The following is a 15,768-nucleotide window of genomic DNA, read 5'->3' as shown; positions in this document are numbered from 1 at the left end:
CCCCCCCCCCCCCCCCTTTTTTTTTGTCACGGTGTAAACTAATTTTATGGCTGTTTACTCTCCACTTTGACATGCATTTGTAACCTCTTGGCAGGTCATGCCTTTGAAGCCAGGATATATGCTGAAAATGTTCCCAAAGGATTTCTTCCTGCAACTGGGGTCCTCAGTCATTATCACCCTGTTGCAGCCTCATCATCAGGTGCCATAATACATACTTGAGGCTAATAAACTTTAGGCTGTACGATAAATTCTTCTCATCTTATGAAGTTTTATTAGTCACATAAGACATTCTGTTACTTTCATATTCCGCTTAGCACTGCTTGAAAGTCACTGTACTTTTTAACTGAATTGACTGGGTATTAATGATTTCACTTTCAACTACTTTTTGTATCTGTCTTCGGCCCTTCTTCACTGAAATTCTGTATCATGTAGCAGTCAGGGTTGAAACTGGAGTCGAACAAGGAGATACTGTTAGCATGCACTATGATCCTATGATTGCTAAGCTTGTTGTCTGGGGAGAAAATCGTGCTGCAGCATTAGTAAAACTGAAGGATTGCTTATCGAACTTTCAGGTGCATTACCTTGGACCTTTTCGATTTGTTCTGGAGTTTGTGTGCTAGCAATGGCACCTCAATGTTTGTAGTGCTTTAAAGCGTAATTTGTTTTTTACTTTTCTTAAAATTGTCTAGGCATTCTGGTTCCACTTGCGAATGTCTTTCATAATTTTTCATAATTCTCATATGTTGGTTCTCAAGCAATACAACAGTTCGTATAATTACTTTCTATTCCTTTGGCAGGTTGCAGGCGTACCAACAAATATAAGTTTCCTTCAGAAACTTGCTAATCACAAGGAGTTTGAAGTGGGCAACGTAGAAACTCATTTTATCGAGCACCATAAAAACGACCTATTTGTTGATCCAAATAACCCAGATGCAGCAAAAGTGGCATATGAGGCAGTTAAACATAGTGCGGCATTGGTTGCTGCATGTATATGTGCCAGTGAGCACTTAGTTTGGAAGGAGAGTTCTCATAGTGAGTTCCAACTAACCCCAGTCTCTTTTATGCATGTTACATGATTCTTGAGCATGCTGTAATTGTTACCCTAATCTGTTTCAGGAAGTTCGTTATCCATATGGTATTCAGATCCTCCATTTAGAGTCCATCATAACGTCAGGCACACTATTGAACTAGAATGGGATAATGAATATGACGGCAGCAGCTCCAATCTTTTATCATTTGGCGTTATCTATCAGCCAGATGGAAGCTATCTCATCGAGGTATAAACCCACATCAGATACACCTAAAAGGATGATGCTATAATTTCCATTCTTTTACCGGCTTTCATTTCGTCAATCATTCTTTTCTGCATTCCCTTTGATCACGCTGGCTTGCGTTCACCTTATTTCCCTTTTACATTCTCTCCAATTCATCTTCCCACGATCATATTAACAATGATATGGATCTATTTATTGGGATATTGATGTTTATAAAACAAAACGCAACACAGTTGGGAGACAATGATTCTTCAGGACTGAGAGTTAGAGTAACTCGTGTAAGCAAGTGTGACTTTAGGATTGAAGCCGCAGGGGTGGTCACAGACGTCACTCTAGCTGAGTATTCCAAGGTAACCATCAGCCTTGTAAATCACATTTGGCCATTCACCTCATAATTTTCTTTCCATGTGAATTGTTTCTGCAACCGTTCTGTTCTTTCTGTGTCTCCCTCTCCAAGCTGCAACCTATTATGTGTTTCCAAATCCGATGGCAGGATGGTTATAAGCATATCCACATTTGGAATGGCTTAGAACATTATCAGTTCCGCCAAAAAGTAGGGATGGAGGTGTCTGAAGAGGAAGAAAGTGTCCAACACAGAAGCAGCTTTGAGACAGCATCACACCCTCCAGGGACCGTTGTGGCCCCCATGGCTGGTTTGGTCGTCAAGGTCCTTGTTGAGAACCAAGACAAGGTTGAGCAAGGGCAACGAGTGATAGTCCTCGAGGCCATGAAGATGGAGGTTCGTATGGACGTGTCCTTATACATAAAAAAAAACATTCTTTATCATCTATGGTATATAGATTTCAACTTTTTTTTTTGTTTTCTCATGCGTGATGTTGAACAGCACGTCGTCAAGGCCCCATCTTCTGGATATATCCATGGCCTCGGAGTTAAAGTAGGCCAACAAGTTTCAGATGGTAGTGTCCTCTTCCAGATCAAGGTTAGTATATTCTCTTTGGGACGGGGTTTCAACCGGCATGGTTGTGATCATTAAAGCTTGACTCAAAGCTCCATTTGGTTGCATCTTTGCAGGATAAGTAAACATTATTTCGTTGTTCAATGAAGCATTGGCACTGATTAACCAACCAGACTCTGTCCACTCGCATGCCGAGCCAGTCTATATATAGCAATAAGCATTTTGGGTGTAAAATAAACACAGAACGCTACAGAGATAAATAAAACTACATCCTCTTTAATCGCCTCTTTCTTTGTCAGTGAAGCGTTTCTTTGCATTATTGTAACAAATAATACAGTACACTGATGTTTCTTTCCAGAATCAGTACAAAACCTTTTAAGAGAAAGAAGCAAAGATCTACAGGACAAGTTTTGGGGATTGCCATGGTAACTCGAATTAAAGCCTAGAGGTAAAACAATCAGGACAAACCGACCCATTCCTTGAATGCTAAAGCAGCTTCCCTCTTCTTGAGCTGCGATTCTGTCTGAAACTTTGGGGCCTTTCCCTCACAAATGTTCTTATGATACTTCAAGAAGAGCATTCGGTACTTGTACTTATCAACAAACATATCTCCTTTCTCCATCATCTCCACCACCTCGTTGGCACGTCCAAAAAACCCGCCCCTGACAAATGTATAGAGAACTGAATCAAGCAATTCCTGGTCAAACTTCATCAATTGAGGAGCAGCAGCAGCGATGGATTTCATTTCTCCCCATAACTCTGTTACCTCTGTGTACTTAATACCCCCAATGACCGTATACCCTGTAACCATAGAATGGAAGGTTTGTGCGTTCGGGCAATGCCCGAGACTTCTCATCTTCTTGAGGGCCTTCTCTGCATCTTGCATCAATCCCTTCTTGCTAAAGAAATGGATCACATTGTTCCAATCTTGAACTCCGGCCTCCAAGCTCTGCTCTTCTTTGATTTCTCTCAAGAGTTTTGGCATTAGCCCTCCTCCTGCCTCTGCATCTCCCTCACACAGCCTCTCAAACTGTTGATTCCCGCCTCTCGGTAATTTCTGCTCTTTCATCTCTTTGAATAGGCTGAGAGCCCCAGCAGTATCTTTCTGAATTACTCGGGACTGGACCAGTGCTTCGTAACAGCTCGAGTCTAACTGAATCCCTGCTTTCTGAGCATCTCTCAGTAGTGATGTCACTTCTCTTGTCCGATTTGCTTTGCAGTAAGCTTTTACAAGTGAAGAATACACTGAAGAGCCGGTTCTTACCCCAGCCATACCCATCTCATCGAGAAGATCATGTGCCTGATCTAACTTCCCTAATGCAATACATACATTGATAACGTTAATCAGCATCGAGTTATCACTGGAGACAGGGGAGTCTTCTTGTTCTGCCTTTACTAGAAACTCTGTCAAATCCTTGATCTTCCCACTTTGCAAGTACCCGTTCACTAATTTCACATAAATTTCCTCTGTTGGCTGGAGAATACCACGTTCTGAGGTGATCAACTCAACTTGCACATGCAACTTATCCAACATAGCATCAAGAACATCCTTCGCCTCAGCTTCAAGCTTCAAGAAATTTCTATCTCTGGAGAACTCTTTGTATGAGATCATAACGTTTATAGAAAACGCTCGATGATTGAGACCGTTGGATACTTTTGTTCCTTCTCCAGGATTTGATCTATCATCAGCAGTATCAAGTTCAAGAATGGCTGTCCCGAGCGAATTCCTTGCCACCCTTGCCTTTCTTAGCATTTCCAGAACCATTCTTGAAGCAGACTCGAGGTCACCAAATTTCAGATGGCACATAAGCAAGCAATTATGAAACTGCCAAAACTGAGATTCATTCAGGTTACAAGCTTCATCTATATATCTCTGAAGCTTTCTTAGTTCCTCTCTTCGCCCGTTTCTTTCATATATATGAGCCATTATGATCAGTAACTTCGTGTCAGCTTTTACACCGATTCTTGGCATCATATCCAGAAGCTGTTCAGCTTTTCTTGTTGTTCCAAACAACAAACAACCAGCCAAAGCAGCATTGAACGCAACGGTATTAGGCTTCATTGCAAGCAAAGGGGCGTTACTTTTCTTACGAGGATCGATCCTGTTATTCTGAAACAAGAAACCAATCTCAAGAACCAACTCAGCGGAAAGATAAGCTCCCGGCCCGGCAAGAGACATGTGTGCCGATACAGCTGACCAAGCATTCACCGGAGGAAACAGTTCTGTCTCGACCAACTTTCTCAAGATCGTTGATGCAGGAATTGCCATGCCCGACTTGGCAAGAGCCAAGGAGAGATAGATAAGAGGCTCCTTTTCCAGCAGATTCTGTTTGCTCTCTTCGAAAGCACGTTCTACCAATCCATTAGCCTTTTCTAGCCAATTGGCGTCAAGACTTTCAGCAAAACATATCAAAACGTTGTTCACGACCGATTTTCGAGGGAATCCCTCCATCTGCATGTGCCGTTCGAACAGCCTCCAGGCATCATCACATCTACGTTCATCGACGGCAATCTGAATTTCCTCATTGAGTTTAGCAGGATCCCTCGCCTGAACTAGTATGGATTCAGCAATGGTCGAAAACGATTTTGTACAACTACGGTTCCCAGAGAACAAACTGAGGTTTCTTCTAGCATGAGAGACAACAATCTTGCCCACCAGACTAGACCCGAAATCAGATACAGTTTGTGTAGTTCCACCAGAAACCCCATGAAACAGACCATATAAACGAGATGGGCACATCTTAACTGCTCGAATCTTCGCTTTCCTCCATGGAATCATTGCTTTTTTAACCAACGAGAACCAGGAAAGAAGGGTTAAAGGGTCGAGCTTTAGAAGAACCCAGCTTCCAACGAAAGAAAAGACTCGATCTTTGACAAGCCACCGAAGCCGGGTTTCTCACGCGGTCTGTGAAAGTAATTGAGGATCGCCATTTATGATTCAGCTTCGTTGAGTCATTCCACCGAACAAGTCGAGGGCAACACAAAACCGTGCGCCAAATAGCAAACCCATGCGGAAAAAGACGGAAGCTTTGGTCGCAATAAGAGTAAGATTATCACAGCCAGATAGCAGAGACAAAACTCGAAAGGGAAGACAAAAGTGAATATGCTGTCGCAGTTCCGTCACTGTGCTTCTCGGAATTGATAATGCCAATCGCCAGATGACGGAAAACTCCAAAAACCCTAAACCCAGCGAAATTTCTTCTTTTACCCGGTAATTGAATTCATGCAATGCAACATCTTATAGTTAACCGAGACATTACTTCTCGGAATTGATAACGCCATTCTCTGTTTTTTTGTTAGAAGAATGAACTGTGAAAAATGAAAGTTATTCAAGGCAAAAAGCTATTAGCATCCGTGACCGTATGATAGAAAACAGCGTTTCGAAACGCAATTCCCAAACGGTCCGAATATAATCAGCGATTGCGTCGGGTGTTTACACACAAGCTGCTTAAACCCTAAAGCTTGACCCTTTTTGGCTCTTGTGACAATGGAAGACTCTCACATTGAAGATGGGGAAACCCAAGGCAACGTCGAGGTTGCTCCGGCATTGATTTCCGTCCACCCATCTCAGAACTCCGTCGCCGTCTCTGTCGGGTCGGATCTGCGCGTCTTCGACCTCGTGTATGTTCACCAGAACCTTCCAATTCGGCCTAGCCGAAATTCGAGCGTCTACATTAATTGACTCGAGAAGATGTCTCTTTCTAGTGTTATGGATGTATGTTTTGATTCCGGTGTAGGTTTTTCATATCAACAATGTGGGTTTATCGTTTTTTGTTTGATTTGTTACCGAGTAGAGTTAAAACCCGGATTGTGATTTTGCCATCTCTTAGTGGGTCGTGATGAACTTTGACGCATGATAATCTTGTGTTAACTTGCTATTGATTAGCCGCTTCCTGTATTCTACTTTGGATAGGTTCAGAACAGAGGAGTGTTTGTTGAAGTTATATTTATGTGATAGTATCTAACGTTTCGGTGGCAGAGATAAGTGTCCAGCGACTTTGGTGGATGATTCTGGAGGGCCTTCTCATAAGGATTCTATTAGGGCTATTCGCTATGGTGCAAATGGGAGACTATTTGTATCTGCAGGCGATGATAAACTCGTCAAGATTTGGTCTGTAGGGTCTTGGCATTGCATCAGCACTGTGTAAGTAGTAAGAGAGAATATCATACGCATTTGCCCAATCATTCCCTGTTATTAGAGCTCCAATCTTCTAAATTTATGAACGGGTTCTTATACTTTATCTCAAGCTGTGTAGTCTTATCAGCAAAATTGTGCAGATGTTCTGAGAAGAGAGTCACTGCTGTTGCCATTAGTAACGATGGTCTGCACGTTTGCTATGCGGATAAGTTTGGTGTTGTGTGGGTGGTTGAGTTGGATGGGATCAATGAGGGTAAAGTTCTACCTAGTAAGAAGACTGCACCAATGCTTTCCCATTACTGTAGCATTATTACGAGTCTGGTAAGTAATGTTCCATCACGTAAAGTATCTTTCTTTCATTCTAGTCCATCACTGTCATATTCACTCTTGTCATCTGCTTGATTGTTGTTCTGTGGCCACGGATTTCTTCTGTTGTGGAATGTTATGGAAAATGCCAAGGTCTGGCTATTTCATGCTTTCTTGACACAGTTTTTGTTGACAGGAGTTTTCACCTGATGATTGTTATATTCTTAGTGCTGACCGTGACTTTAAGATTCGGGTAAACAGCTCTAACCCAATTAGTTTAACTTGTTAGACTGTGCTTGTTTGGCATCTTTTAATGAAATACTTCTATCATCACAGGTAACTGTATTCCCCAAGAAGCCTCTAGAAGGGGCTCATGAAATACAGAGTTTTTGCTTAGGCCACACAGAGTAAGTGAATTCTTGAGAAACATGTACTCTCATCCCAAATGTTTTGCTTCTTTTTTTTACTTAATATTTCTGTATAGATTTTATGAACCAGCTCATGACAGACATATGGTTATTAATCCTCCCCTGTTTGTTCTCGTCTGCAATTAGGTTCGTTAAATGCCTAGCCTTTGTCCGCACTCCAGAATTTCCCCAGGGATACCTTGTGTCTGGAAGTGGTGATTCAACTGTAGGAACTCTTTAAAATCTATATCCCGGCTTGTTTTAGTCATTTATGTCAATAGAATATTTTGCTAAATCGCTTATTGATGATATTTTTCCCAGGTTCGGTTGTGGGATATCACCTCTGGATCTCTACTTGATACTTGTAATGTTAGCACAAAGGTGAATATCTCTATTGTCTGTTGCACTTTTTGCCTGCAACTGTTGTTACTTAATTTTCATCAGGGTCAGCCTTTTGGTTTTTTTGGCAGCCTTTATGGGTAGACCAATCTTTTTCTTAAGCAAAAAATTTTGTACTCTTATCACAAAATAAATTGGTCACCTTTTGAATGATCTTTGGTTATTGAAGGCAGGACATGTAGAGTCTGATGAAGGTGAACCGACCCAATGTACTGTTACAGACATATGCACCATCCCGAATTCATCTCTTGTGGCTGTGGCCATTCAGAGGCAAGTCTAGCTGTTGCATCATCTACTTTTGTATGTTCCTGTCAACATATCTCCCTCTTTCAGATCCATATCTTAGTACTTTTACGTTGTTTAAATTCAGCTTACAAGGAATAATGCTGCTAAGCTGCGACGTATTGGCCCGGAACCTGTCTATCACTAAGGTCTGTACCATAGCCTGGCATGAATATGTCATGAGGCATGTCCCTGTATAATCATGCTTTGAACCATATTGTTACCTTTTATATCATCCTTATTCAAACTTTTCCTCTTTGAATAGCCAACTTGAAACCTTGGTATAGTGAAGTGAGTTTTTGGATGGGTGAATATCATATATACGCAGGTGATCACCATCCCTGGAGAAAGCTTCATCCCCACAAGTATATGTATGGGGGTCAGTAGTTCAACCAAGGAGTTGTTAGTATGGTTGGTAACAGGTGCTTCTAACCTGCCTAGTTCGAGCCATCCATCGTTTTCCCGGGTAAGGGCCATCTCTCTGTCCAAGAAACCCGATGGAGAAGCCATCGATAACGGGCACTCTGTGGTGGAAGATGAACTGATTCCAGGAGGGATGAAACTGCTGGAGAAGTTGCAGGGTAAGGTCTCCATAGAAGAGGAAGTCATATGTGCTGCTACAGAGGCTGTGAGGACAGCAATGTCTAGCCTTTTGATGAAGAAGCAGTACTCTTCTGAGAAGCGTGAATTCAGGAAGAGGACCCGAAATGATAAGAAAAACGTTCACTGATGATGGATGGCAATGCCATGCTTCATTATTGTTTTTTGTAACATTGAGCTTCATGTTTCCGCTTTGGAATTTCCCACCATCCCATTTGTTAGACCGTACCTTTTCTTTTTTCTATAAAGATTATTAACATTCGGATCTCAGAAGAACCAAATCAACATCTAAGAGAGTTCTTCGAAATAGAGTTTTTTTTTTTTGGGTTCTTTTATAAATACAGATGGGCATGACATGTATCATGCATCAGACAACAACAGAGTAATGGCAGTTCTAAAGCAATTAAGTTGTTTTCTTATGACACGACATGGTTTAGGTCGTGTATATGTTATGGCTATTGCTTCTTAGTATTCCCACATTATGCAATGAATAAGAACTGAAAACGGCATTAACAAGGGAACTGGGGATACAATGATGTCCTTACAACGAGCATATTACCAGAAGCACAATGCCTACAGCACCGTCCGGCAAGCTAAGCTACAAACAACAAATGACAAAGCAACGGCCGGAACATACACACACACATACAGTGTATGAACCAACCACCTGAGCATAGACCAGACACTAACAAGTATCAGCAAAAGAGCTGGTGGCCAGGCACATCCGCGTACAACATGTACCCTGTTACAATTCAGGCACTTGAATTAAGTTCTCAAGATTTTTGTTTTTCACATATATTCTTACTATACACATCATAACTGGAAGGGAAGAGGTGCAAGTACCTGGCGAGCAGCTACATGAAAGGATCCATTCTCTGAGGAGACTGACCATTGGGGAAGACCAGTGACAAGGAGAACCAGAGAGCTGACACTCTCAGGAGATGCAAGAAAAGCGAATGATGGGTGTGACCAGTATGGTTTTGTACTGACAAACTTTCCGTTCTGAAACAATCAGTCTGACTTCCTCTTCCCGCTTTTCTTTTTCAAAAAGTACGAAAAGAGGCGAAGAGGAAGAGTGGTTTAGCAGGAAGTGAGCAAGAGTCAGTTAGATTTTACACCTTTAAGTCTGGAGAGAAATGGAGTTGAAGGAAGAGAAGACTTGATGACTGAGAATATGCCCTAGAAAGTAAGAACAGAGAGACAAACAAAAGCTCTACACTAACAGAAATATAAGACAGAACTATAGGAACTACCCAATGCGAAACAGACTTAGAGAGGACAGAGAGGGTTAGGTTCGAAAGAAATCTAGCCATGAACCAGTTCGAAGTTCTATGGCATATACAGGATTTCAAGATGCTGCATATCCTACTCTAGAAAGAAACTACCAGGAATGAACAACTCTAAGAGAACCTATACGAAGACCAAGGTAAGAAGCGAAGTGAACGTGTTTGAGACCAGTAAGTTATGCCATCCTATGCCCAACCAACATTCAGGTGCTCACCCATGCATTCGCTTTCCTTGCACAATTTCCATATACTTCTCCCCATGCCAATCACCTTCTCAAATCCACAACTCATTCTCCATCAGTAACGCCCCCATCTACATAGGAAAACCAGAAACTGCAAACCTGCCAGAGCCAAGACTGCTACCATGTTCCTCCACCATCACCATGAAAAGGTACGCAAACCCAAACCAGCTTGGTGACTAACACCTTATTCGTATATATAGAAACTAAAACTAACCCAGTTCCCTGCTTGATAATTTACGGGAGAGCACGATCCTGCCCCTCATTTGTCGCAATATCAAGGTTGAGAATGCGACGTAGCGTCTTAGTCGCAGAGTCCACACTTCGAAAGAGTTCTTCAACAGAAGAGTTGTGGACTCTCGTAGGAGAAGCTGGTGCAGACTTAGCAACTGGACGAACATCAACAAGAGGGTCAGAAGCAGGCAGATTCAGCGAAACAGTCCTCTTTTGCTGGAGAGAAAACTTGGGAATTGGCACAGAACTAGGTGGCGGAGAGTTGGAATAAGTAGGCCCTGCCCAAAGTTCAGAGTTAGAAAGGCTTCTACTTTCTTGGAGGAATCCACTAGAACACCCATCATTCTGGGAACCATTACTAGAGATTGGGATCGGGCAGCTTCTAGCATTGTCAACAGACACAGAATTAGCAGGGGAAGTTACTGACTGATGGGAACGGGCCTTAGCCGAAGAAGCAGCAGGAGACGGAAACAGAGGAGCACATCCGGTTACAGTTGTAGAACAAGTCCTGTTTGGCCTTGGGAGCAAACCCTCCCCAGACTGAAATGTCCGGCAGTTTATTTGCCTGAAAGTTTTGGATGGAGATGACCCGAAAGGACCAGGTCCATAAGACTTGGCCCTCCCATAACACTGATTCCTATGCTCTGTCGGTACAAATAGCATTTCCACTGAGACAAACACTCGGTCAACAGTAAGGAAATCCACTAAGACCATACACTACAATACACCTAGAGAGGTCCACTATTACAAGGACACTAAATTCTTTCAGATTCTCCACTCAAATCAGAATCAATCGTCACCACAAACGCGGATCAAATCACCATAGCGGCTTCGCTCGGTTCTACACGAAAATAGATCAGAAGCGAAAAGATATTCCTTGGAATCAGATTCAATTGAGGATAACAGATTCAGATGGCCAGGTCCTCTGAGCTGCAGAAAACAATTTTAGCCATACAAAACAAGAAGAAAAACAAACAGTAAATCACCATGTAAGCAACGAAAAATGCAGCGATGATCAAAACCAGAATAAGAAGTCCTGAAAACGATGCAAATATTACAGTTTTCATGACGGAGAAATCACCTGGAAAAGCCCCCAGTGTGCTGAAAAAAGGATGAAGATCCAACACAACACATGCGATCAGAGAGAGAGAGAGGTTAATATCCTCTTCTTCTGGTCATGGTCACTGAGAGGAATCGTTTTTAGGGTTTTAAACCTCTAACAGAAATGAAGATCCGAGGGAAAGAAGGAGGTGACAAGACAGTACGTAGTATCCAAAGAAGCTGGGTCTATTGATGGATGGCTAATTCACATAAATGCCATCGGCTTGATTATTTACCGTTTTGCCCTTACGCTTTATTGATTGGGGTACAGTTAGTTATACGTTAATTTAATCAATCAATGCAAGGCATTAGAAAAACAGCTCCAAAAAATAAAACTAAAATCATACGTTAAACTAGAAAAAGAATATTGAAACTTAGAAGAATTATTTAATGATGAATGAGCATAGAAAATATAACTAATTCTTTGTACTATAACTAAAACCACACAAAAAAAAATAAATGTAATATCTTTTTATAATTAAAAAGTGTATATTGAAGAGAAAAAAAAACGATATGTTTCGCTCATGTTGTTCACAGATTATAAACAATTATTAAAGAAGAAGCATTATACCCGGAAAAAGGTTGAATTATAGAGCTCCAAGACAGATCATTATCCATTAGTTTTCCTTAATAATGCCCTCCATAATTATTTTTGGCTAAAAAAGTATGAATATCCAGAATTGCATTGGTTATATATGGCGGAAATTAAGTATACGGTCTCCCTAATTTCATCAAACTATAAGCATTTACATGTTGCAACTTATGCAATAGCCTATAGCCTTAACTAGGGTGTCAATTTAGACCCGAAACCCGATCCGACCCGGTCCAGCCCAAAAATTAACGGACTTTGGACTTACCTGGACAAAATTAGACTTTTGGACTGGATTCGAATCAGATACGAGCCTTCTCGTCGTCTCGATCGGGAGAATGATCTTCGCGAATGTTATATGGGTGGTCTTCCCAATAATGATTCTGCTTGATAGCATGCCGACAACATCAGAGACTCCGTTATTGGATCTGAGAAAAAAGATCAGAAAATTAACAGTTAAATAAGGATGAATATCTAGAGATGGGGTAGGATTTTCTTGGAGCACAGGAAAGTCTTCGAGTTTCCGACGTTAGCAACCAATATCTTTCCATCTACCATCAGAGATATCGTCGCTGTAGAACCCGCATGGAAGCTTGTGCATCCTTCACCAATCAAAAGCTTTATCAGAATCACTTCGTGTTTATATATATATGCGCGTGCGTATATATATATCCATACCACAACAAAGATGGTATTGATGTCATTGATGGGGGAATATTACAAAAATACCTTTAAATGTCGATTTCACTTACATGACATACCCTTTAAAAAAAAACCTTCAAAAAAAAACTGAAAAAGAATGAAAAGACATCGTTACCCCTTTTAAAAAATACACGTGTCAACATCTGAAGGAGAAAGACCAAAAGTTAGGAAGTTATTAAATTAAAAAAATTTAAAAAACCAAACAGTTTTTTCTCCTTTTCGACAGACACTTTCATTTCTTCACAGTGTTGTTTATTCTTCGTTTTCTCTTCACTCTTTGATTTCTCTGTGCGATTTTTCTGTGCGAGTTCGTGTTTGCAAGTAAATTTGCACGAAGAATGGCTTCGTCTTCATCGTCTTCGGCCCCCTCTTCGGACCCTACTTGCGAAAACCTCCACGTATGATTTTTGGACTCCGCAAAAATCAAATTTTTTAGGGTTTCGGGTACACATTGAGATTTGGTTTTAGATTTTCTATTAAGTTTTCGTTAGAGTTTGAAATAAAAATTTGAAAAATTATGGTTTGAATGACAAATTGTCACCGAAATATAGAAATAGGGTGTGACACCCGTAACCCGTGTACAGTATACGGGATGTGCCACATGGACAAATTGGAAAAAAATAATAATGCGGAAGCAAAAATACGAAATCCAAAAACATTTTTCAACTAATAGAGTAAGCAGCGGAAAATACAACAGGCGATCAATATCGCAAAATAACACATGTCCGAATAGTTATAATTTAACCGTACAAAATGTGGGAAATACAAGTCCCGTAACCCAAAATGTAAATCCCGTACATGATGCTGCCTCTCTCAGGTCGTCGTCTGCCGGATGCGCTAGGCGTAATCCTCGTGATCTGAAAAATATAAACCACGAGGGCTAAGCACAACTGCTTAGTGAGTAGCCCGGGTTGAACCCGGTAAACCCGTTCTCAGCAAGAACGGTGTTAATTCGATGATTCACAACCAACAAACAACAATGATATCCATGCATAACCACATCACATCAGTCACAAATATGTCAAACACAATCATACCCATATGACATCACATCATAGGGTTAGCCAAAGGTCCTAGTCATATCAATATGACTAGAAGCGTCTCACACACGCCCGTCACTCGCGTGACGTTGGCCATCGCATCACATGCGACTACACGCGTCTCCTGCGCCTGTCACTCGCGTGACCTCCGATGTCAAGTCCATGACACAACGGAAATACAAACATACCCGTATGGAGTCCACCATAGGGTCCAGCCCTAACCCTAGTCAAGTCCATGACTAGGGGCGTCTCGCACGCCCGTCAAGTCCATGACGTTGGCGTTGGCCGTGTCAAGTCCATGACACAATAAACACAACACCCGTATAGAGTCAACCGTAGGTTCTGCCATAGCCCTAGTCAAGTCCATGACTAGGGGCGTCTCGCACGCCCGTCAAGTCCATGACGTTGGCCGTCGTGTCGCACACGACTATATCACAAACACAATCATGCTGCACTCGTCGCACGAGTGAGCTACAAACATGGCAATCAACGTGCATATCTTCCCAATACAATCACGTGTATCGCGATATTCGGTCCCGACCGAGATACCGGTTAACGCCATGCAAACTACCCATAATAATCACGCAACGAGTCACTCCAATCGTTGTATCGCACATCTCACGCACGCGGGATTCGAAAATCATCCGTAAAAGAGTTCCGTACCCTAGAACGGTCGGTCCAGGGTGTGGACCGGTCGGTCCAGGGGTCCCATGCTGTCCCGGGGCTTCTCGGGACAATTTTTGAGGTCTGGGGATGCCAGAACGTCCGTTCTGGGTCACCAGACCGTCGGGTCTGCAAAAACAGACCGTCCGTTCCAGCTCTGTTCTCTCTCGCGAAACAGTTTTCTGGTCCGACTTCGTTCGACCATATCTCCCTCATTTCTCAACCAAATTCAGTCCCGTCTGTTGCTAAATGTTCATTGAAGTGTCTTCTATCTAATCCAAGCAACAAACCATCGAAAAGACACAATAGCACGCTCAGAACGAGCTCACACAGATGGAACTCGAGCCACTCACCTCTGTTTCGGCTCAGATCTGGTTTGGCCGGATTTTGTAGCGTTTTCCGGTTTGTTCCTCACCGAAAACCTCTCCTACACAGTCTAGGGATGTCCCCCCTTGCTTCCCCGAGCTTCCCTTGCGCTGGCTCTCCTCCTTTCTCCCCTTTTCTCTCTCTCTCTATTTCCTCTAGTTTCAGTCCGAAAATGGCTGAGTCTGGGGGTTGAGGGAGGTTTATTGCGTGTGAGGGAGGCGTAATGGGCTCAAGCCCAGGCCCATGGTCAAGCCTGCAACGCCCTGAGCGGATTGGGCGGCGATTTGACGCCGGTGGGCCCTGGGAACGCAGAGGAATACGCGTCCCAAGGGAGCAAGTTGGCCACTTGCGTTCTGCCCAACAGACCGTCCGTTCTGGGACTAGAACGGACGGTCTGGGCCCAACTTCGGCCCAGCTCTTCGCTCGTTCGTGGTCCGTTCGTTCCGCCTTTAGCAGTCCGTCCGTTCTGCATTTGCCAGACCGTCCGTTCTGCATTTCTGGTCCGTTCCAACTGACTTCGATTGCTCCGTTCTCACTCGTTTCTTACCCGAATCGCGCACCGTTTGTTTCTACACCTTCCTTGGAACGTCCTCTTTCATGTCCAATCAATAGATTATTGGAAACTCATATTTGCAAGATGAGGTACAACTTAAAACGTCCGTACCTCGAATAACTTGTGAATTCCGAATTTCCAAGTTCTACTCAATTTTCGTTTGCTCATAACTTCCTCGTTTCTCAGTCAAATCGAGTGTCGTTTTCTTCTAGATCTTCGTTGAAATATTCTCTATATTTTTGCCTTGTTTTACCCTCTTTTTATTCCCGAAAATAATTTAAATAATTTATACGGGAATCGGGGTATTACAAATCCTCCCCCCTTAAAAAGAATTCGTCCTCGAATTCTAAATCGCGCGATATTATCAAACTTCCTGGCAATCGGTATCATCACCAAAATATATCCGTCTCATCACATCATCTGAATAACAAGTCTGACACAGATCACAACGTCATACATAAGGGTTCGTACACGCTCAAGTAAACAGATGAGGATAAGTACTACGCATCTCTGTCTCGGGTTCCCAGGTCATGTCTGAGACCCCTTGGCTCCGCCACAAAACCTTCACGAGTGACACCTCCTTCGTCCGCAGCTTCTTGACCTTCCGGTCCACTATCTGCAGCGGCTCGTCTCGAAAACGCGTAGCCTCCGTAAACTCCAATCCCTGTGGCTG

General features: G+C 42.6%; 4 protein-coding genes across 7 annotated transcripts in view; 2 read left to right on the top strand and 2 right to left on the bottom strand.

Moving 5' to 3' along the window:
* LOC104801245 (methylcrotonoyl-CoA carboxylase subunit alpha, mitochondrial) overlaps positions 1-2,488 on the top strand; it is a 5,375-nt gene extending 2,887 nt beyond the window's left edge. Inside the window, exons 9-16 of one of the 2 annotated variants that reach the window (XM_010524437.2) lie at positions 95-199; positions 436-572; positions 798-1,032; positions 1,117-1,277; positions 1,508-1,624; positions 1,768-2,013; positions 2,119-2,214; positions 2,307-2,488. In XM_010524437.2, coding sequence (XP_010522739.1) covers positions 95-199; positions 436-572; positions 798-1,032; positions 1,117-1,277; positions 1,508-1,624; positions 1,768-2,013; positions 2,119-2,214; positions 2,307-2,315 — 1,106 coding nt within the window. In that variant the 3' untranslated portion in view covers positions 2,316-2,488. Of the gene's footprint in view, positions 1-94; positions 200-432; positions 573-797; positions 1,033-1,116; positions 1,278-1,507; positions 1,625-1,767; positions 2,014-2,118; positions 2,215-2,306 lie in introns of both variants that reach the window. The other variant, XM_010524436.1, reaches the window with a different exon arrangement.
* On the bottom strand, positions 2,457-5,484 carry LOC104801246 (pentatricopeptide repeat-containing protein At1g03100, mitochondrial). Of its 2 annotated transcripts, XM_010524440.2 has the most exons (2): positions 2,957-5,484; positions 2,700-2,852 (listed from the first exon to the last, which is right to left on the bottom strand). In XM_010524440.2, the coding sequence occupies exons 1-2, from the start codon at positions 4,967-4,969 to the stop codon at positions 2,787-2,789; spliced, it is 2,079 nt and encodes a 692-aa protein (XP_010522742.1). In that variant the 5' UTR covers positions 4,970-5,484; the 3' UTR covers positions 2,700-2,786. The 2 variants fall into 2 exon arrangements, with proteins under 2 accessions (XP_010522741.1, XP_010522742.1); XM_010524439.1 differs by having other exon boundaries at positions 2,457-5,481.
* Positions 5,485-5,574: 90 nt separating this feature from the next.
* On the top strand, positions 5,575-8,540 carry LOC104801247 (tRNA (guanine-N(7)-)-methyltransferase non-catalytic subunit wdr4). The gene is made up of 10 exons (XM_010524441.2): positions 5,575-5,811; positions 6,170-6,334; positions 6,469-6,649; positions 6,831-6,887; positions 6,971-7,041; positions 7,189-7,267; positions 7,363-7,422; positions 7,610-7,710; positions 7,811-7,871; positions 8,051-8,540. The coding sequence occupies exons 1-10, from the start codon at positions 5,678-5,680 to the stop codon at positions 8,450-8,452; spliced, it is 1,311 nt and encodes a 436-aa protein (XP_010522743.1). The 5' UTR covers positions 5,575-5,677; the 3' UTR covers positions 8,453-8,540.
* Positions 8,541-8,809: 269 nt separating this feature from the next.
* On the bottom strand, positions 8,810-11,359 carry LOC104801244. Of its 2 annotated transcripts, XM_010524435.1 has the most exons (3): positions 11,163-11,359; positions 9,166-11,011; positions 8,810-9,064 (listed from the first exon to the last, which is right to left on the bottom strand). In XM_010524435.1, exon 2 carries the CDS (start codon positions 10,793-10,795, stop codon positions 10,085-10,087), a length of 711 nt encoding a protein of 236 aa, XP_010522737.1. In that variant the 5' UTR covers positions 10,796-11,011; positions 11,163-11,359; the 3' UTR covers positions 8,810-9,064; positions 9,166-10,084. The 2 variants fall into 2 exon arrangements, with proteins under 2 accessions (XP_010522737.1, XP_019056609.1); XM_019201064.1 differs by lacking the exon at positions 11,163-11,359 and having other exon boundaries at positions 9,166-11,155.
* Positions 11,360-15,768: the final 4,409 nt, after the last annotated feature.

The sequence above is a fragment of the Tarenaya hassleriana genome, unplaced genomic scaffold (genome assembly GCF_000463585.1).
Source record: "Tarenaya hassleriana unplaced genomic scaffold, ASM46358v1 Cleome7, whole genome shotgun sequence".
NCBI lineage: Eukaryota > Viridiplantae > Streptophyta > Magnoliopsida > Brassicales > Cleomaceae > Tarenaya > Tarenaya hassleriana.
Note: the sequence above shows the minus strand (reverse complement) of the source record. Positions and strands in the feature narration are given on the sequence as shown.

Bases quoted from the DNA above. Each gene is read 5' to 3' on its own strand.
- LOC104801246 (XM_010524439.1), bottom strand. From the start codon at position 4,969: ATGATTCCATGGAGGAAAGCGAAGATTCGAGCAGTTAAGATGTGCCCA.
- LOC104801247 (XM_010524441.2), top strand. From the start codon at position 5,678: ATGGAAGACTCTCACATTGAAGATGGGGAAACCCAAGGCAACGTCGAG. The intron at 6,335-6,468 runs GTAAGTAGTAAG...AAAATTGTGCAG, and splicing joins TGGCATTGCATCAGCACTGT to ATGTTCTGAGAAGAGAGTCA. The intron at 7,268-7,362 runs GTAGGAACTCTT...TATTTTTCCCAG, and splicing joins CTGGAAGTGGTGATTCAACT to GTTCGGTTGTGGGATATCAC.
- LOC104801244 (XM_010524435.1), bottom strand. From the start codon at position 10,795: ATGGTCTTAGTGGATTTCCTTACTGTTGACCGAGTGTTTGTCTCAGTG.